Genomic DNA, 24,746 nt, shown 5'->3' with positions numbered 1-24,746 from the left:
GTAAAAATCATTTATTCATAGCAAAGCAATAGGGCATTCAGATATACTGTCAAGGGTGACAGATGACAATACAAGCAATACAAGTCAGGGTGACTGGTTAGTGTTTAAGGCTTCCTTTTTTTTTTGTTTTGTTTTGTTTTTTTTCGAGACAGGGTTTCTCTGTAGCTTTGGAGCCTGTCCTGGACTAGCTCTGTACACCAGGCTGGCCTTGAACTCACAGAAATCCACCTGCCTCTGCCTCCCGAGTGCTGGGATTACAGGCGTGCGCCACCACCGCCCGGCACTTAAGGCTTCTTTTTACAGGGCTCAAGAAAAAGAGTTTAGTTAATCAAAGTGTAGTTCGAATGGTTCTCTATTTTGACTGACAGATTAAATTACATAACCATTTCTCTATTAAACATGTCCCTTCCCATAATGCATCTGATTTTAATCATATGCATGACCAATTATGTATATACAGAAGATGGTAAATACATGATTTTTCCCCTAAAAATTTACTCAAGGGAATAGTTTGCCTAATTGCACATGCACCCCAAATTACTTCGAGCCAGATCATCTCTCCTACCTTTGTGTGACTGAGTAGAATCTAAGTTTGATGGTTGTTATTCCATTTTGGTGGGGTGGGGTGTGAATGCAGCTTGGTGCAGGTGGGAGGTCCTAGGTCGATAGCAGGTTGGGAGGTATAATGTCTAGAGAGGACTGTGTGTTCATAGTACATGCAGGTAAGGGTCTTGCACTGCCAAGTGCAATATTAAGAGAGGTTTGTGTTGTTCCCTGAGCTTGCCAACCTCAATTATTTGGGGGGCGGGATAGAAACAGGAGGACTGCTGGGGCTTGCAAGCCAGCCAGCCTAGACAAAACCTCTGTGCTCCAGATGCAGTGAGAGACCCTGCATCAAGGAAATAATCCAGAAAGTAAGGGAGCAGATACCCTCATGTCCTTTGTACTCCAAATGTAAGTGTATGGGTGGGTGGAAGGACAGGGACGGACACACACACACACACACACACACAAAACCACATAAAGAAAGGTCTCAAGGCTGGGTTATATGACATGTGGCTGTAATTTCAACACCAGGGCAGCTGAAGCAGGAGGATCACTGACACTCAAGACTAGTCCCACCTGGGGAAATGGCTCAGCAATTAGGAGTACTGTCTGCTATTGAGAAGGCCTGCGCTCCAGACATAGCACGCACCAGGCAATTCACAATTGTCTGTCACTACAGTTCCAGGGGATCTGACACCCTCTTCTAGGTTCCACAGGCACTGCATGCATGTAGTACATATGCATGTGGGCAAACATCTATATACATAGAATACGCAAAAAACAACAAAACAAAACAAAACAAAAAACTAGCCCCACATTCAAAAAGAGAAAGTCTGAAGTTCTCAAAGGATTCTGGAGTTGTTGAGGCTTGGTGAGGACAGGCAGGAAAGAGCTGAGCAAAGACAGAAGCATAAGATCTCAGAATCAGTGTGCTTTATGAGACTAGCAGAGGAAAAAGGGGATAATTCGAAGATTAAGGAAGCAAGAAAGTCAGGAACTGTTGAATGAGATGGATGGTGGCACACGTCTTTAATCCCAGCATTTGTGAGGCAACAGCAGACCAACCTTTGTGAGTTTGAGACCAGTCAGGGACCATGGCAACTCTTAAAAAGAAAAACATTTAATTGGATGGCTTATAGTTGCAGAGGTTTAGTCCATTATCGTCATGGCAGGACATGGCAGCATGCAAGCAGACATGTTGAAGAAAGGAGCCAAGAGTACAGAAGGAGCTACACCTTGATCCCACAGGCAACAGGAAGTGGTCTGAGACACTGGGCATGGCTTGAGCATGTATGAGACCTTGAAGTGCACCCTCACAGTGACACACTTCCTCCAAGGTCACGCCTAATCCAACAGCCACACCTCCTAATAATGCCACTCCCTTTGAGTTTATGGGGACTAATTACATTCAAACTACCACACATAGTGAGACCCTATCTCAAAAAAGAAATGTTTAATGAATAGATTCAGAGATTCAGGAGCAGTGAAGATCTAGGATGGTGCTGAGATTTTCCATTTTGCTATTGTGTAGGGGTAACAGAGTAGCTTTAAGGGGAAAACCAAACGTTTACTCTGAGAAATGTTTATTTTAGCTGTTGTAAATGGTGAAGTGCTGGTAGGAAATGAAAGAAGTACTCAGAGCTGAGAAGTCATGTGATGAATGTGTGTAATAGACAGACACTGCCTGGAGGGGCAGGGCGGGGGGGGGGGGGGGGGGGGGGGGGCAGGAAGAAAACACTGCAGAGTTGTCTCTTGAGAAGGGAAGTCAAAGGACTCCATTTGAATGTCTATGGCAGTTCTGTGGATTCTTTCAGGGTTTCTCTTTTCCCAAATGCCTTCATTTTCACTCTTAACATTGCCCAACAATCTTCATCAAATACAAATCAGGGGTTGGGGAGATGGTTCCGGGGTAAAGTGCTTGTGCGAGTATAAGGAACTGAGCTGATCCCCAGCATCCACTTAAAAACGCCTGATGTGTCATAGTGGTGTATGCTCATGATTCCAGCACCATGGGTGGGGGTAAAAACATGATCTCTGGGCTTACTAGCCAGCCAGCCTGGCCTACGAGCTAAGGCGATTGGGCTGCTTTGTACTAGCAGACGGCCCACACAGAGGGCTCTGTCTGCAGAGCTGCTACTGTAGCTGGCCCTAACACACATAGCAGCTCCACAGCCTGGTATAAGTGGCTGAAAGAGCAACCTCAAAGGGAAACTATTCAGAGAAGAAAGGTCCCCCACTCCCGTTTTTGTTTTGTTTTCATGCAGCCCACACTGGTCTCAGGGTTTTCTATTTATTAAAGATTCTGGCAGTAGACATGAGACTGGTCCTTGAAGAGGGAGGAAGCTGTGCATTTGGTGGTCAACGCTAGAGCCTTTTGTTGGTGTAGATCCCAGGTGTCTTCCTAAACTCCTTCTAACCAAAGTGTTCCTACCTGCAGATAACTACTCCGCTGTCTGTGCTCATGAGTAGACCTTGTTGGTTTTAATGTGGTGGCGGCGCTGGGTTATTCATTGAGCGGTGCTGTTACCGTGCATGAGGCATGACAAAACTCACTATCAGAGTTTTATCAGGAGGAAGGAGAAATAGGATAGAATGTGATCTGTTGGAAAGACACGTGAGGAGGAGGGAGAGATGGAGGAGTAGAAGAGAGCAGAGAGAGGGGAGGAGTCTGTGACCGGCTTTTTAAGGATTCCCCTGCATATGCGCATATAGGCTTATGGAGCTACGCCACGCATGTGTGATCATGCTGCATGCAAATTACAAGATCACGAAGCATACGGATTAAGTAGGACATAAGGCCCCTTACTTGGCTACTGAACTGCTCATGTTCGGTCATGTAAATGGAGGAGTGGCCAGGAATCCCAACAGACCTCATCTGAGAAGGAATTTGGGGCTGAGGCCCTACTTGGCTGCTAGAGGACAATGTGACCTTGAAAGGGACTTCTTTTTTTGAAAGGGATTTTTAAAGCTGGGAGCAATGGCACAAGTCTATGGAGGTGAACGCAGGAGGTCTGGAGTTTGAGATCATCTTCTATATAGCAAACTTGAGATCGTTCAGTGGGTGTCGTGGCTTGAATAACAGATGTCCCCCACAGTCTCAGCTATTTGAATACTTGACCCTAGTTGGTGGTACTGTTAGGGGAAGCTGAGGAGGTGTGCCCTTGTTGGAGGAAAAATGTCATTTTGAGGTGGGCTTTGTGTTATTTCAGGTTGGCTCTCTCTGTTCAGATGTGAATGCTCAGCTGTTCTGTCACCGTGTGTTGATGGGGTGACGGAGGCTAACCGCTCTGAAACTGTAGACCCAAACTGCCTTGTCATGATACTTCATCACAGCAACAGAAAAGTAACTGGTAATGTGGGTCAAGGCACTTGCTGGACAAGCCTGACAAACCGAGTTTGATTCCTGGAACTCATGTAATGGGATGGAGAGAACTCTACAAAATTGTCCTCTGACCTCCACAGGTTACACACACACAGATGATGATGATGATGAAGAAAGTCATATGAAAAAGAAGTGCTGGGGCTGAGGAGATGGCTCAGTTGGTAAAGTGTTTGTTATTCATGTGTTAGGACCTGATTTGTAATCCCCAACACCCATGTAAAAAAGCCTGGTGTAGCAGTTTCCACCTGTAATCTTTAGTACTAATATTGGGAAGGTGGAGACCAGAGGATCAGTGGGACTTACTAGACAGCCAATGTAGCCCAACTGGTAGACTCCTTGCCTCAAAAAACAAGATGGTTGTGAGGCATGATGGCACACACCTTTAGTCCTCGAATTTGGTAGGCAGCAGCAGGTAGATCTCTGTGAGTTCAGAGCCAATCAGGGCTACAGAGAGATACCATGTCTCAAAGAAAAACAAAACCAGAATGGCTCAGTAGTTGACGGTCCTGCTGTGCAAGTCTGGCAACTTGGGTTTCATGCCTGGAACCACATAAAGGCGGAAGGAGAAAACTTGGTCCCAGAAATTGTCCTCTGACCTCCATACACACATCAGGCACATACACATACATACACAGTACAGTAGATATACACCAGAATTGTAGGATTGAAGAGGCCCTGGTGAAGTGAAGGCATGTTGCGGGATATTTGATTACACTGTGAACCCCGAATTATTTACCAGAAAAACCTGCTTCTAGCTGCAATGTGGTTCAGCCATAGCACACACCTTTAATCCAAGACCTTTCTGCTTGAATACTGTAAACAAGATTAAATAAAAATCAACCATGGGTCAAGAGCAAGCAACCAGCTGATAGAAAAAAACCGTAGCAACTAAGAGGAAGTCAGGAGGGCGGGGAGAGAGATGCACAGGAAATAGAAGGGCGGGACATCCGGTCAAAGGCGTTTTTGTTTGAGACAGTGTAGGAGAAAGCTCTCTTTCTGGGACGTCAGCAGAAGAGGAAGCAGCTGGGTGCTTTCTCTGCCTAAGCTAGCAGGTTTTCACCCAGCATCTGGCTCTGATAAAATAGAATGATACTTAGTTAAAAACAACAAAGGGGTTCAAGAGAACCACCAGGAAAGGACTTACAACTTCTCCCAACATGCCAGAACCTCCAAGAACAGCACCATATGGAGCCTCCTAGAACCAGAGAACTGAGAATTTCACCTTTCAACTCAGCGCAAATGTGCCAGTAATTCACTCAATAAGTATTCTTTTTCTTATTTTCTGTTCGATTATAATCTCAGCCTGCATGTATGTCTCTCGGGGCATTGCCTTTGTTTGTATGTTGCTCAGTTAAGTCTTAGGGCTGTCGTGTGTGTCTCACAGCCAGTTTGCTGTAAGGATTCCTTCCAGACTCTGCTCACCAGGCACCTCTCAGATGCTGCCCTCTTCTTCCTGTGCCATTTCTTCCTTTTCTCACCCTTATCCCCTCCTCTTTTTACTAACTAGCTATAACCTCCCACGGCTTTAAAAAGCTCAAAAGCCTATGAATCTCAGCAGGACCCATTTTCCCATCCTCACTACTTTACCCACCCTTTTGTACATTTTTAAAGTCAATCCAGTTCTTAACCCTTCTTCTTAACTACTGCCCTAGTTAGTCTGTGGTCAACTTGGCACAAGTCAGGGCCATATGAGAAGAGGAAGCTTCAACTGAAAAAATGCCTCATTAGATTGGGCTGTAGACAAGTCTGTGGCAACAACTTCTTGATTAGTTATTGGTGTGAAAGGGCCCAACCCACTGCACAGTGCCACCCTGGACAAGTAGTCCTGAGGTGTGTAAGAGAGCAATTCAGCAGGCCAGTAAACAGCATTCCTCCATAGCTTCTGCTTCAATTTCTACCTCCAGGTTTAGGCCCTGCTGGAGTTCCTTCAACAATGGACTGTGATGTAGAACTGCAAGCTGAAATGAACCTTTCCTCACCAATTTGATTTTGGTCTTGGTGTATTTATCACAGCAATAGGAACTTTCACTAAGACACCTGCCCCACCTCCTCCCACTCCTGATAGTAACTAACCTCTGAGGCAACTCTGTACTGTCCTTAGTTGTTGATCTTCCAACAGTTACTGAGACCAAAGTAAACACTGTTGTACATAATATTAAATAATATTAAAATAAATAAATCTTCAAAACAAATGACAACAAATACTGGCAAGGATATGGGGAAAGAAGAAATGTTATTCACTGCTGATGAGGGTGGATGTCAGTGCAGTCACTATGGAAGTCAGTGTGGAGCTAAAATTAGGAGCTGAAGAGATGTCTCAGTGGTTAAGAGCACTGACTGCTCTTCCAAAGGATCCAGATTCAATTCCCAGCACCCACATGGCAGCTCACAACTGTCTGTAACTCCAGTTCCAGGGGATTCAAGACCCTCACACAGGCATACAAGCAAGCAAAACACCAATGCACATAAAATTTTTAAAAGTTGTCTTCTAACCTCCATATATATATGTGTGTGTGTGTGTGTGTGTGTGTGTGTGTGTAAATGTGTGTATATAAATGTGTGTATATATGTATATATCTCCATATATGTGTATGTATATATATATATATATATTTTTTACTATATAACACACACACATATATGTATATATGGTAACAATAAACCTACCATGTTTGGTTATACCATTCCTTAGAATATACCCAAAAGACCCCACATTTACAGAGAAATCTGCACATCTGTGTTTATCACTGGTCTATTCACAATACCTAGGAAATAGAACCAGCCTAGGTTATCAACTGATGAATGGATAATGAAAACAAGGGACATATATGTATGTGTGTGTGTGTGTGTGTGTATATATATATATATATATATATACACACACACACATACACAGTGGAATTTTATTTAAGGAAAAATGAAACTTCCAGGGAAATGGATGAAACTAGAAAATATTTTACTAATTGGTTTAACAAAAAGTGTGCTGATTGGGTTTTTGTCACCTCGACACGAACCTAGACATATCTGGAAAGAGAATCTTCACTGAAAAAATGGCTCCATGTTGTTGCTCGAATCCTAAGTGGTCTTATAATAAAAACCCGGAACCAGATATTGGGGTAAATGCTGAAAGATCAGAGAGACAAAGGAAAAAGCACAGCCACGTCTCACCTCACCAAGTCCTCAACCGATCTCCATGAATCCTCAGACTGAATGCCTCTGAGTCTTCAGCCAAAAAGGTCTCTAGTTCCTGTCTCCTCACACCTTATATGTCTTTCTCTGCCCAGCCATTTCACTTCCTATCTTAACCTTCCTAGTGCTGGGATTAATGGTGTGTGTGCTTCCCACATATTGGGGTTAAAGGTGTGTGCCACCACTGCCTGGTTCTTGTTTTCTCTCCTAGACTGAATCAATCTCATGTAGTCCAGGGTAGCTTTGAACAAAGAGATCCAGATGGAGCTCTGCCTCCTGAGTGCTAGGATTAAAGGTGTGTGCCACCACTGCCTGGCCTCTGTTTAATCTAGTGACTGGCTCTGTCCTCTGATCTTCAGGCAAATTTTATGAGAGTACAACAATATCACCACACCATGTCTAGAAAGAGAGAAATCTGCCTCCATAAGATTGACCTCTAGACAAATCTGCAAGGCGTTTTCTGATTAATAGTCAATGTGGGAGGGCCCAGCTCACAGGGGATGATGTCATTCCTGGACAAGGTGGTTCTGGAAGCTATAAGAAAACAGGCAGAGCTGGGTGTGGTGTTCTGTGAGTTTAAGGCCAGCCTGGTCTATATTGCCATTGTTCTTGGCTGTCCAGAAGTAGGTGGCAAGAATCTATTGCTGAGGACACAACACACTTTGTTTACAGGAAAAGAAATCAGCTGGACCTGACCTAAAATCTTCCTTCTACTGACTAGCTTTCATAGTGCCAGAGGGTGCTATGCAGGCTGCTGGGAGAAAAAGCCATCCGAGGCATCCCTGCAGCTAACACTGCATGTTGTAAGCCAACCTGCCACGATATGCCCACTGGTGCCATAGTAGTATGAAGTTCATACGGTAACCAACTGCTTTTGGATTGGATTGAAGGCCTGCTCTCCAGGGAGGAATTCAGGCCTGGTGTGGTGAATCTGGTCAAAAACCCTGGCTCAGGAAATCACAGCCTCTGGGAGGAACTTACTATTGTTGTTTTTCTTAAATGGATATGTTTGTCAAGCCACATTCTTGACAGGATTTCTCTGTGGAGTTCTGGTGCCTGTCCTGGATCTCCCTCTGCAGACCAGGCTGGCCTTGAACTCACGGAGATCCGCCTGGCTCTGCCTCCCGAGTGTGCCTCCGGCCACATTCTAAATATTTATGTGTATACCCGCAGATCACTACTTCCCTCAACCTGGCCAGAGAAGCTTCTTTCTGCAACAGTCAACAGTTAATGCAGAGACTAATAACTGGTCAAAGTGCAGAGACTAAGTGATGCTGAGTGGTCAGTCTTTTTTATTTTTTATTAATTTATTTGGTTGGTTTGGTTTGGTTTGGGCTTTTGAGACAGGATCTCACTATGTAGCCCTGGCTGTCCTGGAACTCTCTATGTAGACCAGGCTGGCCTCAAATGTACAGAGATCTGCCTGCCTCTGCCTCCTGAGTGCTGGGATAAAAGGTGTGTGCCACCACACCTAGCGGAGTGCTCAGCCTTTAATGAGACCTCTGTATTAGCAACCACAAGGTTTAGGGAACACTGAGGTAGAGGAGGAAAAGGAACGTAAGAACTGGAAGAGGAAGCACTGTGAAATGCGGTCCTTTGGACATGACATGGCCACTGCTCTCATGAACTCACTGTTTACCTGCACAAGATCAAGCCAACAAAATCAGCAAACAGTACTAACTCAAGAGAGAAGAGGAGGAAGAGGATGAGGAAGAAGAGGAGTGTGAGGGTAGGGTTTGGTTGAATATGATCAAGATACATTGTATGCACGTAAGAAATTGTCAAAGAATAAACGGCATTCTAAAAAAAAATGAATAAGATAAAGTGTCTTAGTTAGGGTTTCTATTGCTGTGCAGAGACACCATGACCACAGCAACTCTTATAAAGAAAACATTTAATTGAGGGGACTTAGAGTTTCAGAGGTTTAGTCCATTATCATCATGGCAGGAAACATGGTGGCGTACAGGCAGACATGGTGCTAGAGAAGGAACTGAGAGTTCTACATCTTGATCTGAAGGCAGCAGCAGAAGACTGTACCACACTGGGCATAGCTTGAGCATGTGAGACCTCAAAGCCCACCCCCACAGTGACATACTTCCTCAAAAAAAGCCACTCCCTATGGGCCAACCATTCAAACACATGAGTCTATGGGGGTCATTCCTATTCAAACCACCACAAAAAGCAATAGTAGGCACCAGACATCAATCTGCACAGGTACATGCACACATATGCATACATTGAATACACACACAAATATACATAAATATTTTTGTGCTTGCATCAGCAGCACATATACTAAAATTGAAAACAAAAAGAGATTAGCACAGCCCTAAACAAGAATGAAATGTAAATTTGTGAAGTGTTGCATTAAAAAAAAAAAAGGACTTGGGGAAGGGTGACTAGAGATGGCTCAGAAGTTAAGAGCACTGGCTGCTCTTCTGAAGGACCTGGGTTTGATTCCCAGCACCCACATGCCTGCTCATAACTGTCTGTAACTCAAGTTCCAGGGGATCTGACACTCTCTTCTGGCTTCTGTGGGCACTGGGCACTCATACGGTACAGATATGCCTGCAGGCAGAACACCCACACTAACAAAATTAAAAAGAAAATAACTGTTAACCCTTAGTAACCCTCCTCCACCTACCCAAGAGAGACACCCTCAACTCTTGTTCAATGACCTCCTAGAAAGGGACAAGTCTCCCTCACTTGGAAAAGAGCAGAGAGGCCTAGTATCATCCAAAGGCACATGGTAGGATGAGTCTGGCCAGCAGTGGACAAAGCAGGCTAACCTCTGCCTGGCATGTACACTCCCTCTTTTGAGAGGCAGGCAGTTCAGCTTGGCTGGGGAAGTTTCTCGTTCCTGAAATGAGAAACCTGAAATAGGGTTCCTGAGTCACAAGGTGTTGGTCTAGATAGAGGGTAAGTGAACCAGTGGGTCCCCATCAGACCCAGCCCTCTCCATGAACACCAGGTCCAAATAGAAGTAATAAAGCTGCCAGTCTCTATTATCTACATTACTGTCCCCAAGACACTCCACACAGCCCTGAACCCCCACTGTTGGCACAAGAAGCCAGAACCCTAACCCCCGGGGCCTTTTTTGCTAGGCAAGTACTCTGCCACTTAATGACATCTCCAGCCCAATTAATATTTATCTTGATAAATGATTTTGTAAAAAATTTAGTGGTGTGTGTGTGTGTGTGTGGTGTGTGTGTGTATGTGCATGTTCACAGACAATCTGAGCCAGCTTTCTTGAAACCCTGTGGGTTTGGGGGCTCAAACTCAGGTTTTCAGACCTAGTAACAAGCACCTTTACCTGCTGGGCCATCTTTTCAACCCTGGGACTTTCCTTTAAGACCTAGAAAGACTAAGGAAGCCCCTTTCCTCTGGGGCAGGGACTGAAGCCCAGTACCCACAGTTCTCCCTTCTCTCATTCCTTAGCTCTAAGTCGCCTGGGACCCAGCACTGGCTCTACCCTGGGTGTGGTAAGCGAGCTGTGTCCTTAAGAGCAGGTGGGGAGGGCTGGCTACAGGAGCCTAAGAGGTAGGACTAGTTCCCTCCAGACTGCTGGTGTGTGGCCCAGGGCGGAGCCCCTTGGTTTAAAGAGCAGAACCCATCCAGGCTGTCCTCAGACTTGCTCTCTGCACCCCGTACCAATAACCTAGCTTGGATGAGCTTCAGGGTGAGTAGATATTTGCTAGGACTTGGAAGGGGGTGGCCAAGAGATCATTGAAGAAGGTGGTGGATGCTGATCCCAGGACTGAGAAGTAAGCAATTGTTTGGGGGTTGTGAGGACAGAGATGGCCGTCCGGGGCCTGGAGACTTCTGACTTTGTGACTGTGTAGCAGAGGATTCAGGGTTAGAAGAAGTAAGAGCCAACCTTTAGCAGAAGTACGTATGAAATGGAAATGAGACATAATCCAGGAGCTGTGGGTTGAGGGAAGGGATAGGAGAAACTGACGAAAGGGAGAAAACCAGCTTCAGAAACTGGCTGGAGCATAAACTCTCATGTCCCTGAGTTTTCCATCTTAGGGCAAAAGGTCCTTGTGGTTTGCATATATTGTAGCAGGTTTTTGGTGCTGGGTGTATTTTTTTTAGAACTGACATAGCTCACTTAAATTCATCTGCATAATTTACAAGGTTGCTATTATTTATAGACACTGAAAACACATATATGATACCTACTAAATCACATGGCTGGCAAGTGGATGAGAGGGGACTGGGCCCAGCCAGTTGATGTTGGATCTGTATTTTCTGTGATTTCATTAGGCCAGAGCTAGGTATAGGAGATAGTAATAGTGGCTTCAGAACTGAACACTAGCCTATAGCTACCATCACATAGAAGGGGATGAGGATTTTTCTCTAAAATTCAGCTCTACAAGGTATGTCACATACAACGTGTAAATGGGGCTCTGGGCAGGACCTACTCATAGGAGAAAGAACCTATGTTTCACACGCCAGCAGGCATTTCTAGCAGGTGCTTATGCTCTGAGTGCAATCTGGGGCTGCCTGGAACAGAGTCCCTGGCTCCAAGAGAGCAGGCCTGGAAATGTGCCTTCCAGCCCTGGTGCTAAAGTTTTGGGGTTTTTTTTTGGGTTTTTTTTTGTTGTTGTTGGTTTTTTTGTTTTTTTGTTTTTTTGTTTTTTTGTTTTTTCGAGACAGGGTTTCTCTGTGTAGCTTTGCGCCTTTCCTGGATCTCGCGGTGTAGACCAGGCTGGCCTCGAACTCACAGAGATCCGCCTGCCTCTGCCTCCCAAGTGCTGGGATTAAAGGCGTGCACCACCACCGCCCGGCATTGTTTTGTTTTGTTTTGTTTTTTTTTTTTTTTTTGGTTTTTCGAGATAGGGTTTCTCTGTGTAGCTTTGTGCCTTTTCCTGGAACTCACTTGGTAGCCCAGGCTGGCCTCGAACTCAGAGATCCGCCTGGCTCTGCCTCCCGAGTGCTGGGATTAAAGGCGTGCGCCACCACCGCCCGGCCTGGTGCTAAAGTTTTAGACAATCTATTAATTCAGCCTGGCTACCCAAGGCCCAGATCTTTTCAAACAGAATAGCCAGGGCCTGGACACATGGTTAGGAAAGCCTCGCTCCTGCTGACTTAGGACAGCCATTTGACTTCAGTGGTTTTATCTTCCTGAATCCCCTTCTGTTGCCATCTCTTACGACACAGATGACAGTATCTTTGTAAAGCTCTTCACAAAGCCCTCTGTGGTCACTGCACGGTGTTCAGTTTTGAACACTTCACTAGAATTAACCAGTCCACACACCAAGGCTGTCACTTGTGCCCTCCATAGATGTGAGAGTAGAAAGCAGTCATTTTCGTAAGTGCTTGCCTCTTAATTCTCACACGAGTTCTGCTCTTACTGATGGAGTGACCTGTGGCAGGTCAGGTCGGAGCAGACCAGAGCCAATCCCACCTACCTCTACTCTGCATCTCGCCTGCAGCCTGCAGCCTTGCCCTGTGTCCTGACATGAAGGGAGCAACCTGTGCCTTTCTCCTGGTGCTAGCAGGTGAGTTCTCCATCACTCCACCCAAGGCATTGGAGACCAGACAGCCTCTCCCCAGAGGATGACTGCTGCCAATAAATGTGTTTACACTTAAAATGTCAGCGGCATGAAACATTTGTACAGGTGGAATGAGGACACTGAGAAAAACTGCTTAATGGCTATTGAGACAGTGGACTGTGGAAAATGGACAATGCACATTAAGGTGTGCTGTTTCATCAAGAGGCAAAGGTTCTATCCAAACCTCTGGCTCTATCCAAAGCTTCTAGGGCAAGGTTAAAAATGAACCTAGCATCCTGTTCAGAGCACAAGAAGGAACAGTGGGGCAAGAAATAGGAAGGGCTGTGAATGGGAAGACATGGGCTTCAGTATGAGTTGCAAAAGCCAAGGCCTGCTTGGGACTGAAGATATGAGGAAGGCACCTGACAGGCCCAGAGTCACTTCCCAGACCCCTCTAGATAGCTGTCATTTTAGACACCAGAGTGACAGACAAACAGCCGCTCCTTCCACTTCTCCCACCCAGCTCTGCCTGCCTTGGAAGCCAATGAACCAACTGGTGAGTAACCACCACTGCACCCTGGCAAATATCTGCCACATGCCTGCATTTCCCCTCTAAGACCCCATATCCTGTCTCCTAATCCTGGCGTTCATTTATTTATTATTTTTCATTTACTGTAGATAAAGGCAGTCCCTTCTATTATGGTAAGAGCTGGTGCCAACCCCCACCCCTACCCGCCCATCCCATTCAATCCTTGTCTACTTTGGACCTCTTTGCCAGGTCAGCTGAGGAGGGTAGTACATAACTCAATACAAAGTGGGGTGGGACATCAAACTTGTTCTTTGTGAGAGCTCAATGCAGTGAGGAAAGAGGGTGCCCTGGAGCATGGAGCTGGGGTTGGAAACCTGGGACTGAGCTCAATGAACCTTGTCCTCCTCTCAAGGTTCTTCCACTTTGCCTCTCATGGCACTTGTCCCCATGAGACACTATTACATGATGTACCTACTGGTCTCTTTTTCACTGCATGGGATATAAGTGGGCAAACACTTATAGGGCCAGCGAGTGCTTGTAAAGGCCTCCCACAAAACCACACCAACCCCATAAATACCTTTTAAATGAATGTGTGAGGGTACTGTGAGATATTGTTGTCTCCTCTTTGCACACCTCCTCCCCCAAGACTGGGAGAGCCTACAACTGGGTGGATTGATCTTTGGAGGGCTCCTGTGCATCGCTGGAATAGCCATGGCCCTGAGTAAGTACAGGGATTGGCAGAGTGGGTAAAGGAAGGCTCAAACTCAGGCTGGCTGATTATGTTCTTCCTCTCCCAGGTGGCAAGTGCAAATGTAGGCGCAGTCGCAAGCCCAGGTAAGACAGTGACCCAGTTTTATATACCTTTGGCTGAGCACACCTATGTGGTAATAAAAGTTCTAAGACCTACAAAATGATTGACAGCCTGCCTATTCATTGGACTTTAAGTAGGATTTGTTTGAAGATAATAAACCCTCAATGACCTCAATTCAGGAAAAACCCATGGAAAAAGAGTATTAAGGTGTGTCCCCACGTGGGCATGGCAGTGCACACCTATAATCCCAGAACTTGGTAAAAGTAGATTAGGTGAAGGTCATTCTTGGTTACATACCAAATTCAAGACTAGCCTGAGCTAATGAGACCTTGTCTCAAAAGCTCAAATACATGCCACGTCTTTGTAAGGACAACAGAAGACCTTGATGCTAATCTGAGTGTTTCCTTTCTGTAGTTCCTTACCTGGGAAAGCCACCCCACTCATCACTCCAGGTGAGCTGGACCCCTGGAAGATGCAGGGATGGAGACTGATGGGGTAGCAGAGGGAATAGGTCACTGAAAAACTGACCCAACTCTCTACAGGCTCTGCAGGTACCTGCTGAATTGAACACAGGACAAACTTGGAAGCAGGTCTTGCCAGCCAGTCTCGTGTTCCTGCTCTCTGGAGACCTCCCCTTCCATGATGGCCTCTCTAGCTCATATTGCTAAGTCTTTGGTGATAGGGAAGGGTGACCCAAGCTTATTTTGTATTAAACTGGTCTTGCTGCTCCTTTTGTGGTCTTGTGAACCCTCTGTGGATGTAGTAGGAAAGGGGTGTGGAAGGACAGGAGTGTGGAAGTGTCTGGTGAGTTGTCTAGGTCCTGTACCTTTTTATCTGGAAGTCTACTCCCAGCAAGACCCTAATTGACTGTGTGCCACAAATGTTCAACCCAGTCCAGCAAGACCCACAGAAATGAAGGCACCATGGAAGATAATACAATGTTTCATCCAAAGACTAGACGCTTCACTTTGTGCCTAGAGAACCCGCAGTCCTGACACAATCTAGAATGTTCCTCAGTGGCTCAGCTGCTCTGAAACTGCATCCTATTCATCAGGGCTCCATTAACCCATCTGCCCTGGTAAAATCTTGTATAGCCCCCAGACCAGCACATGGGGGAACTTCCGTTGTCCTGGGGCACAAGTGTATCCAGTGTCACAACATTAAGACTGGTTAAATGGCAAAAGTCAGAACCCAAAGGACCTCTTGGTAGCAGCCCACCTCTTGCGTAGGGTAGAATGCTGGGTGTTTAGAGCAGGAAACGGGCAGTTAATGTTAGTGGTCCAGAATCGGGCCCAGAAGTATCTGAATTGAGCCCTCAAAGGTAAAAAAGTGAGAAAAATTTGCTACACAATCACCCTGAATGAGGAAACAGGGCATGCAAATGTCCAGGGGGCAAAAATGACCTGGGCTGTGCCTCTGTGTCACTGTAATAGAGGTATGAGCCAGAGAGGCAGCAGCTTCAGAAGCACCAAAAGAACTGGAGAACGTAACCCAGTGGCGCCCCCTGGAGGCGCTTCGCAGTACTCTTCAGCTCTGGTGAAGGCCTGCTCAAAACAGGGAGACAGGTATGTCTCCAGTGACAGGTTGAGCCATGTCTCACAAGCCAAGACTTAGGAAGCTCTGCTATACACAATTCTATGAGTGAAACTGGCTCTTGCCTAGTACACCTTTGAGATGTAGATCACTTTCCAGTCACACATCTGGGAGAAGCTACCAGACAGATCCCACCTATCTTCAGCTGCTTTTCCTATGTATGCTTCAAGGTAGCAGAATTCTCAAGTACTTCCTGTTGCTTTCTGGCTGCCAAACACTGCACTAGCTTGTGACTTGAACTAGCTAGCCTTGAACTTTCTATGAAACACAAGTTTAACTTGAAGCTCTGTTCTGTTCCTCTTGCCTTCACCAACTACAATAAATTTTAAGTGTGGACCATCACATTGGTTAACGTGGTGCTGGGACACAAACCCAGGGCTGCATGCATGCTAGGAAAGGGCTCTGCCAACTGAGCAATATCCCCAGCCTTAAAATGTTTCTCAAAATTTAGATCCTGTCTCCCATTATTAGCAACCATTCCGAGGTTCAAGGCTTCAGTGTCCTCTCTATGGCTTGTGAGTACCAAATCACAAGCTTATTCTGCAGCAAAAAAAAAAAAAAAAAAAAAAAAGGAAACATATGGGATGCTGGTTTTGTAATGGGGCAAGAGATTTTTTGAGTAAGCTATGAGCTCCAGAGAGATGTACAAGGTCTGAACAGCAAAATCTCTAGGGAAAAGGCCTTCTTTTCCTCTGAGAAGTGGTTCAGACTGAAAACTGCCTCTCCCCAGGTTTTTCTGTGTAGTTACTGGAAGCACTTCAGAGCACCCGCTCACTAGACTATTATGCCTTGGCAGGAGACAACTTCACAACCCCTTCCCATCCTGTTCACTCAGCTTAACAGCCTAGGAGCTGGGGGCTCTACTATCCCAGTAGTTCTCAACCTGTGGGTTTCAACCCCTTTGAGTGTCAAACAACTCTTTCATAGGGGTCGCCTAAGACCATCAGAAAAAAACAAGTATTTGCAGTATGGTTCGTAACAGCAGCCAAGTTAATTATTAAGTAGCAATGAAATAATGTAATGATTTGGGGGTCACAACATGAGAAACTTTTTTTGGTTTGGTCTTTTTCCTTTTTCGAGACAGAGAAGTGTAGTTTTGTGCCTTTCCTGGAACTCACTTTGTAGACCAGGCTGGCCTCAAACTCACAGAGATCCACCTGGCTCTGCCTCCCAAGTGCTGGGATTAAAGGTGTATGCCACCACCACCCAGCTATGGGGAACTATTAAAGGGTTGCAGCATTAGGCAGATTAGGAAACACTGTACTTACTACCCCTCCCTGACGTACACAAAAGTTCTCACATGCTGTCAAGTTCACAGCCTCAAAATCAGGAATTCCTCCTGTTCCTGAAGAACCTTGTTTTCTATCCAGACAGCCCAGTGGCTATGCCTACTTTGATTATGTCCCTACTTATCTACCATATTGAAAATTATCCAGTTTTCATTTTGTTTTCTTGAGGCAGGGTCTTATGTAGCCTACCTTGACCTTGAATCTCCCATCTCTGAGACTGCTGAGATTACAGTCAGAGACACTATCTCGTTTTATTGTTCTGGGTCTGAAACTCAATCTTGTACATGCTGTGCAGGTATTCTACAACTTAAGATATACCCCTAGCCTTTGAGCATGCTGTGCAGGTGTTCTTTAAGTTATATCCCTAGCCTGGTACTTAAAACTAGAATACCTAATATAGAACAAACTAATAGAAGTATGATGGGCAAGCATTTCTAATTTCAAGACCTGGGAAGTAGACACAACATAATCACAGCAAGTTTGAGGCCAGCCTGGCCTAGTTAGTTTCAGGTCTGCCAGACCTCCACATAAGATATTCCCAAAAACAAGAGGCTGGGGAAAATGGCTAATTGGTAAAGACAAGAGTTTGGATCTTAACTTATCTAAAAGCCAGGCACAGCAATGCATACCTGTAACCCTATGGATGGAGATGGAGTTGAGTAGGTGGATCCTTACAGCTCATTGGCTGGTCAGCCTAGCTGAATTGATGAGCTCCAGGTTCTGCTCCCAAAAAATTAGGTAGAAAGTGACCAAAAGACATCAACTTCTGATATACATGTGAACATGCATGCACTTGTACTCACATGTACACCACACACACACACAACGTACAGGGCAGAAGAAATGTCTTAGCAAGATGCCACCAAGTCTGCCATAAGTTTTTGATCCCCAGGACCAAATGGTATAAGGGAAATATGATCTCAAGCTGTTACCTGACCATAACTGTAACAAGGCCTAGTAAGGATCTGAGTTTCATACCAGGACTATCAAGAGTTGCATAACAATACCCTTAGAATTGAAACACTCCCTGCAAGGAGGTACAGGCTCAGGAGAGAAAACTAACTACACATGAATGGAAAAGCTGAAACTTTGCAGGGCCCTCCCCAGGGTTATAGACAGGTGAACAACTGCTAGGTAGATTCACCAGCCATTCTCTACCAACCTGCAAAAGTCATGCAGGGACTCCAGGTTGCAAATCCTTCATGGAGTCATTATCCAAGCTGGGGTGGGTTGCATTTGAGTCATCCCTATTCCTAAGTAACCCCCAACTTATACTTTAAAAAGGTTCACAAACTTTGCCCAGTAGTGGCTTCCTTATCTGGGATGAGTAGATATCTTGTAGATGTCTTTCCTCTGCCTGAGTCCTGGTCCAAAGCTGACAAGCCAACTCTCACGTACAAAGGACTCATTTGGTTTATTAAACCTCCAACATTCATTATTTCTAGATAATGGGTCAGGAACTTACCTTCTGAGTGAGATGTCACTGTAATGTTTGTTTTCTATTAAGTAGGTACACTGTTGGAAGATTATCGAATCATAGATCTATTTCTTGTTTTGTTTTTGAGTTACGGTCTCATGTAGCCTAGGCTAGCTTAGAAACCAAAGAAAATGGGTAATAAAATAATAAAAAAGGTTTTCCCTATAAAAAGGGAAGTTTAAAAGGACAAACAGGCAGGAATGGTGGTGGCTCATGCCTACAATCTGGGTCATCTTCCTCAAAGGCTGAGGTTCCAGGCTAGCCTGGGTCAGAAACAAAAACAAAAAACAAAAACAAAAACAAAAAGCACAGAAAGATGCTACTAAGTGCTAAATTAATTTACTGATTTTTCAACTAAGGAAAAAAAAAACCTCACTGACCACATGTAAAGCATAAAATATATTAAATATACAGATGGAGAAATGGCTCAAGAGTTTTTAAAAGTACTGGTCCCATAATCCTGAAGACTTGAGTTTGACCTTAGGAACCATATAAAAACCAGATCTAGGATTAATCTATAAAACTACCTACAGAGATGAAAGATGGGGACAGGAGAATGCCCAGATGCTCAAGGGCCAGCTAGCCATAGCAGAGCAGAGACCCTGTGTCAACAAGGTAAAAAGCCAAATCATGTGCCGGGCGGTGGTGGCGCACGCCTTTAATCCCAGCACTCGGGAGGGAGAGCCAGGTGGATCTCTGTGAGTTCGAGGCCAGCCTGGGCTACCAAGTGAGTTCCAGGAAAAGGCGCAAAGCTACACAGAGAAACCCTGTCTCGAAAAACCAAAAAAAAAAAAAAAAAAAAAAAAAAAAAGGAAAAAAAGCCAAATCATGAAAGTTGTCCTTTCATATTCACTTACACAACATGACACACATTATCATCTGCATTCACACGTAGAGAATAAAAATTTTTTTAAAAAAATAATCCAAGTTGGGCATGGTGGCACACACCTGTAATCTCTGCACTTGGGAGGTCGAAGCAGAAGGATCAGGAAGGAGCTCAAGGTCATCCTCAGGCAGTTTGAAGTAGGCTACAATGACTAGTATTTCTCAGACACATTAAATCATTTTGGACCTCTTGGTAGGAACCGCTGACATAAAACCCTTGTAAGCCTTCTAGTAACTCACAGGCAGTCGTATTTCCAAGTGTAAAACCAGCTTTCCCCAAAACCCAATATATGCTAGCATAAACTTACGTGGAGAGCTGTACAATCAGCGTTTTTTCCTCAGTGCTAGAGATGAACACAGGACCTCATACATATATGTCAAGCACACAAACAGTATTTTTACCTCTTTGCCTTGAAAAATACCCATTGTGTTCTGACCACAGACTGTCGTATTTCCATAACAACAAAGATTTTAAGTTTTGTTGCCCGGATGCTGTGCTACACTAAGCTACCTGCTTTTGTGACATGAGTAACTGTGGCCAATGAATGACCATGGCTATTTGAATAGATTTACAAACAGGGAAGGATGCCAGATGAGACACTATCAACTCCTCTCCATGCTACAGGATGGACTTTCCTCGTCTAACAGATCTGTGTTTGTTCCGGCTCTAACACACAGGCGGTGAAGTCCTTACTTCCTCTCTAAATCCAGTCAGTCCATCAATAACACAGTACACCTTGTGCCAAGTGTAAATGATTTGAATGCGTCTCCCACGGATCTTGAGTTGAATGATTTGGGCATTGGAGACATACTTCAGCTTCTACTTTCCCCTCCTTACACATCCTCCCTGCTTGCTGTGTGCCAGAGATCTCTTTGGGCAACGTGCTCCTACCCTTTAGCAGTTCTTCCTAGCTCCAAGAGGAAGCAATCATAGTGGATCTTCTGAAAGCAAGGGCCAAGTATCTTTAAGCAGTACTGAAACCCTGGATGATGGATTGTTTCATGTCCACATTGTGGACACCTCTCGAGTTGGTGAGACTGTTCAGGAGGCAGACATTTATTACCAATCAAAGTTGTTCAGTGCTTGGGACCCATCAAGTAGATCCAACTTGTGTACGTCCACACTTGCAACCAGGCACACATGTGCCCACAAATAGAAATATATATGTAGGGGGGCTAGAGAGTTAGCTCAGTGTTTAAGAGCACTTTTGAAAAGGGACAAGGTTTTGAGTCCCAACACCCACATGGAGGGTCACCACCTCATCAGGCTATGCAGACATACATGCATAATCACTAATACATGATAAAAAAAAAATTTTTTTTTTTTTTTTTTGTTTTTTGAGACAGGGTTTCTCTGTGTAGCTTTGTGCCTTTCCTGGAACTCACTTGGTAGTCCAGGCTGGCCTCGAACTCAGAGATCTGCCTGCCTCTGCCTCCCAAGTGCTGGGATTAAAGGCGTGCGCCACCACCGCCCGGCGCTAAAAAATATTTTTAAAAAACTTAAACACACACACACAAAAAAAATTTAAACAGGGGCCTAGAAATAGGGCTCAGCAGTTTAGAGCACTCACTGGCTGTTCTGCTAGAGGTCCCAAGCTCAATTCCCAGAAACCACATGGTGGCGCACAACCATCTGTAATGAGACCTGGCGCCCTCTTCTGGTCTGCAGGCATACATGCAGACAGAACACTAAACAAACCTTTTAAAAAAAAACTAAATGCATGTAATTTTGAGTTAATAATATGCTACACTTGCAGATAATTCAGATTTGTGTCTACAAGGTACATATAGCTTCCTCAAGAAACAAGCTATTTATACCAATTAGGAATATCAACCAGACTTCAAAATGTAGTCTTGGCTAGCCTTAGGTATCTGCCTACCCTATCTCCAGGTTTAAAAAGGTATTTTACCAGTCAGCATCTTTCTGGTGTCAGCTGGTTTTCTGGTGTCAGCTTCTTTCCCTGAGTACATACAGGTTGCTTTGTGCCTCTACACACAGCCTTAACTCCAGATTTACAAACAAGTGACTTCTTGGTTTCCCATCTTGGCGGACAAACAGTGGACTAAGATAGTGGGTTTCCCATTACTGCAGCTCAGACCACAACTGAGGGACTCACAGCCATTAACACATGGTTAAATGTATTATACATACCTTGAGACCACCGGTAAACTCAATCCAGCTTACTCTGCTCCCTAGTTGTAACTCCAGGGTAGCACAAATGGAGCCAGGGCACTATGAGTCTCATGGCATCCATCTCAATGGCAACTCCCTCTAACCAATTTGTCTAGTCTGGTATTAAGACTGCCAGGATTCCTCCACAATACTTGGCTTCAGGTTGGAGAACTGGTTCTTTTCTAAAAATAGAACAAGACTATGACCTCTAAAATAGGACACACCATTCAGGAGTAGAGAATATGCTTGACACCCAAGATGCCTGCCAAGGATTTGGGTTCCTGTGTCTATTCCTCTCTGGCTAGTTTGTTTTGTTGTAGACACCCAATAGCTGTACTTGCACATTACCCCCTAAAACCAGTAGCCTTTGCCAGTAACTGGCCAATCACCTCAGACTGGGGAAAAAAAAAAAAAAAAAAACCCTTTTACACTAAACATTTAAAATGTTCAGACTCCAGCAAAGTCAATTGCCACAAAAAACAGAAAAGGTTAAGTATGATGGCTCAACTTTTAAGAGCACTTATCACTCTTAGAGAATTCAGGTAGTGGTCCCAGTAACACCATGGCACTGCAGTTCTGGAATCTAACACCCTCTCACGGCCATTTCAGACACCAGGCATGTATGCAGTCCATTTATACATGCAGGCAGAACACACAAACATGCCAAAAATATTATGTAACATGTAATCACAGGCAGCAGAGCCTATGGCTTCCTCATGAATATTGGACCGCTTATAGTCATTGTCTCTACAACACACACACCACTTTTCATCTTAAGACAGCGTTGAGGGGCTGGAGTGATGGCTCAGTGGTTAAGAGCACAACTGCTCTACCAGAGGACCTGGGTTCAATTCCCAGCACCCACATGGCAGCTAACTCTAAGATCTGACACCCTCACACATACATGCATACACCAATCCACATAAAATAAAGGTAAATTTAAAAAAAAAAAGACAGTGCTGAACTATGTCTCTCTGCCCCGCCTTAAACTATTTAACCAAGATGGTCTTGAGCTCATGGCAATCTGCCTGCTCCAGACTCCTAAGTGCTAAGATTATAGGTCTGAGACACCCCACCCAGCTAACACCACTATTTTCAAATTCCCTCTGGAAATAAGGGGTTACATACAAATCCTTTTTCAACCACCCAGTTTTGCTGCCTTTCGCTGAGTAGATAAGCTGTGCCAGTCATTGTGAAAAAGTCTTTATTTTAAGAAAAAAATTTAGTTAACAAAAAATTTAACAAGTTTCACTTAGCAAAATACACCCAAAAGGAAATCACAGTACAAAGAAAGCTTTAAGTCAAGGCCTCACCAATTCCTACAGTATTAGTATTGTGTCTCAATTCTCAAAACTAACTTTTAAAAAGCTTAAACTTAACCTAAAGATTTAAATGAAAATATAAACTAGAATGAACATGAGAAATGCTTCTCTTTGCATCAGGGATCTAGCACCTTGAGTTCTCCAGAAAAGTACATGTCCCCAGTGTGTTCACTGTGGTGTGCTTTAAGATCCACTCAACATACTTAAAACTACTCAACTCAGATAACATCACTCCTTAAGTATACTACCAAAAATGTTAATTGAGAAAAGCGGAAGAAAATAGTTTTAGTTTACTCAATATTACATGCTAGAAGAAAAGTTTGCATGAGAAACACTGAAGAGGTAATTTTTTAATCCAGATTTCACAAACTCATGGTGCAATGTGGGTCCCCCAGCTTCCTCTAGAGTTATAAACTGCTCTTGACTGCTTATTGGCTGCCTGTGAAATTTTGATTGAAATAACTCAAATGCTCCTACAATACTAGTCATATCCACCCATGCTGTTTTGACCGCTGTAGCCGGCCCCGTAACAGCCACTCACTGACTGGCTCTCCAGGCCACTATAAGTCGCCTGGGCAGCTGACACTCCCATGCCCTGCATCACCTGGCTGCTATAAGCCCCGTTGCTAGCCCCCGTTGTTGAATTCAGGAAGAGTTCTATGTATCTGTGCTGCATGTTGGCCCTGTCCTTCGACATAGCTGCCACTGCTTCTTCATGGGTGGCAAACTCAACATCAGCTTCTCCCGTCACTCTTCCATCAGGACCAATCTCAATATGAACTCTCACGGGGTTGAGTGGAGAGAAGAAGTTGTAAATGTCGTTCTCCGTTGCTTTGTAGGGCAGCCCTCTCATGTGGACGCAGTGGCCGGTGGTGCTCTGCACTGTGAACTCGCTGTCTCCGTATCTGTGGTCATACATTCCTGAGAGACAGTAGCTGAGGTCTCTCCCAAACAGATCAGTGGTGAAGCCATAGCCATCACTGAGGCCACTGTATTCTTCATAGCCCCCATAGCCTGCACTATAGGCACCAGACCTCATCCTATCCAAGCCTGCCTGTTTCACAATGCCAATGTACCTCCGGGCTGTGCCAGGGCGGTCATAGGGCCCAGGCCTCTGCACAGACATGAACTTCAGAGGTGGATCTGAGTATGACCTAACTTCCTCCTGGCTGCTTTTGAACACTTCGATATACCTGTGTCCTATTCTCTCCTTGTGCTTCCCCAGAGCTTTCTCAGCTAACTCTTGTGAGGCAAACTGAACGAAGGCCTCCCCTGTAATCTTGCCCTCCGGGTCCACAGGTAATGTGATCCCGTTTGGCACAATTTCCAACCCTGAGAAGAACTGAACAATTTCTTCCTTTGTGCATCCAAACGGGAGTCCCCGAAGCCTCACAAAGCCATCATTGGCACTGTCGGCGCTGTTTGGACCACTGTGCTTCAACACCCAATCCATCTCGGTTCTGTGTGACTTGAACACCTCAATATATCGGTGTCCCATGCTTTCCCTGTCTTTTTTCAGAGCCAATTTTACATCATCTTCTGACTCAAGTTCAACAAAAGCCTCACCACTCTGCCTGCCTTCTCTAGTATAAATGAAATGAACACCTGCGACCCCATCATGAATTGTGCAGTCGGAGAGGAAGTTTTGTACGTCCTCAATTGAGCAGGACCAGGGTAGGCCACGGAGTTTGACCACATAGCCTTCACCTCCCTCAGGGCCCAGCATCATGGACACTTGACAAGGCTGATGTCACACAAGCTTGGGCAATTTTTTGTAGCTGAAAAGGAAAAAAAAAAAAAACAAAACCTACTTTATACAACTTTCACTTAATATGCATCGTAAGATAATCATTAAATGCTATTTTCCCCATTTCACAGATGGAAGGTAAGGATGAGTGAAAATAAAATAGCTGGTTACCAGCCATGGTAGTATATATCTTTAAACCCAGTATTAGGTAAGGGAGACAAGACAGGTAGTGTTCTGAGTTCCAGGTCAGTCTGGTTTACACAGCAAGACTCCCATCCAAAAGCAAAACAAGATTCTGCATTCTA

The 24,746-nt window shown here is 44.8% G+C and overlaps 2 protein-coding genes and 1 non-coding gene across 9 annotated transcripts in view; 2 read left to right on the top strand and 1 right to left on the bottom strand.

The window, feature by feature from the left end:
- The window catches only part of Hnrnpf (heterogeneous nuclear ribonucleoprotein F), an 89,876-nt gene that overhangs the window by 43,569 nt on the left and 21,561 nt on the right, over nucleotides 1-24,746 (bottom strand). For 4 of the 5 annotated variants that reach the window (XM_052719809.1, XM_052719808.1, XM_052719811.1 and 1 more), the window contains exon 4: nucleotides 22,560-24,472. The exons of the other annotated variant lie outside the window; for it this stretch is intronic. In XM_052719809.1, the coding sequence (XP_052575769.1) occupies nucleotides 23,176-24,423 (1,248 nt within the window). In that variant the 5' untranslated portion in view covers nucleotides 24,424-24,472 and the 3' untranslated portion in view covers nucleotides 22,560-23,175. Of the gene's footprint in view, nucleotides 1-22,559; nucleotides 24,473-24,746 lie in introns of those variants that run through there. 5 annotated transcript variants of the gene reach the window in all.
- Nucleotides 2,277-14,684, top strand: Fxyd4 (FXYD domain containing ion transport regulator 4). Of its 3 annotated transcripts, none has more exons than XM_052719813.1 (7): nucleotides 2,277-5,175; nucleotides 12,496-12,621; nucleotides 13,139-13,171; nucleotides 13,294-13,317; nucleotides 13,791-13,865; nucleotides 13,942-13,978; nucleotides 14,370-14,684. In XM_052719813.1, exons 2-7 carry the CDS (start codon nucleotides 12,582-12,584, stop codon nucleotides 14,452-14,454), a joined length of 294 nt encoding a protein of 97 aa, XP_052575773.1. In that variant the 5' UTR covers nucleotides 2,277-5,175; nucleotides 12,496-12,581; the 3' UTR covers nucleotides 14,455-14,684. The 3 variants fall into 3 exon arrangements, with proteins under 3 accessions (XP_052575773.1, XP_052575774.1, XP_052575772.1); XM_052719814.1 differs by lacking the exon at nucleotides 2,277-5,175 and having other exon boundaries at nucleotides 11,951-12,621; nucleotides 14,370-14,407; nucleotides 14,498-14,684; XM_052719812.1 differs by lacking the exon at nucleotides 2,277-5,175 and having other exon boundaries at nucleotides 11,951-12,621.
- Nucleotides 9,389-9,491, top strand: LOC128100199 (U6 spliceosomal RNA). The gene has a single exon (XR_008214714.1). It is a non-coding gene; the product is annotated as a U6 spliceosomal RNA (small nuclear RNA).

This window comes from Peromyscus californicus, unplaced genomic scaffold (assembly GCF_007827085.1).
Source record: "Peromyscus californicus insignis strain IS unplaced genomic scaffold, ASM782708v3 Scaffold_6__1_contigs__length_162567912, whole genome shotgun sequence".
Classification (NCBI taxonomy): domain Eukaryota; kingdom Metazoa; phylum Chordata; class Mammalia; order Rodentia; family Cricetidae; genus Peromyscus; species Peromyscus californicus.
Note: the sequence above shows the minus strand (reverse complement) of the source record. Positions and strands in the feature narration are given on the sequence as shown.

Bases quoted from the DNA above. Each gene is read 5' to 3' on its own strand.
- Fxyd4 (XM_052719813.1), top strand. From the start codon at position 12,582: ATGAAGGGAGCAACCTGTGCCTTTCTCCTGGTGCTAGCAG. The intron at 13,172-13,293 runs GTGAGTAACCAC...CATTTACTGTAG, and splicing joins GGAAGCCAATGAACCAACTG to ATAAAGGCAGTCCCTTCTAT. The intron at 13,866-13,941 runs GTAAGTACAGGG...TTCCTCTCCCAG, and splicing joins TGGAATAGCCATGGCCCTGA to GTGGCAAGTGCAAATGTAGG.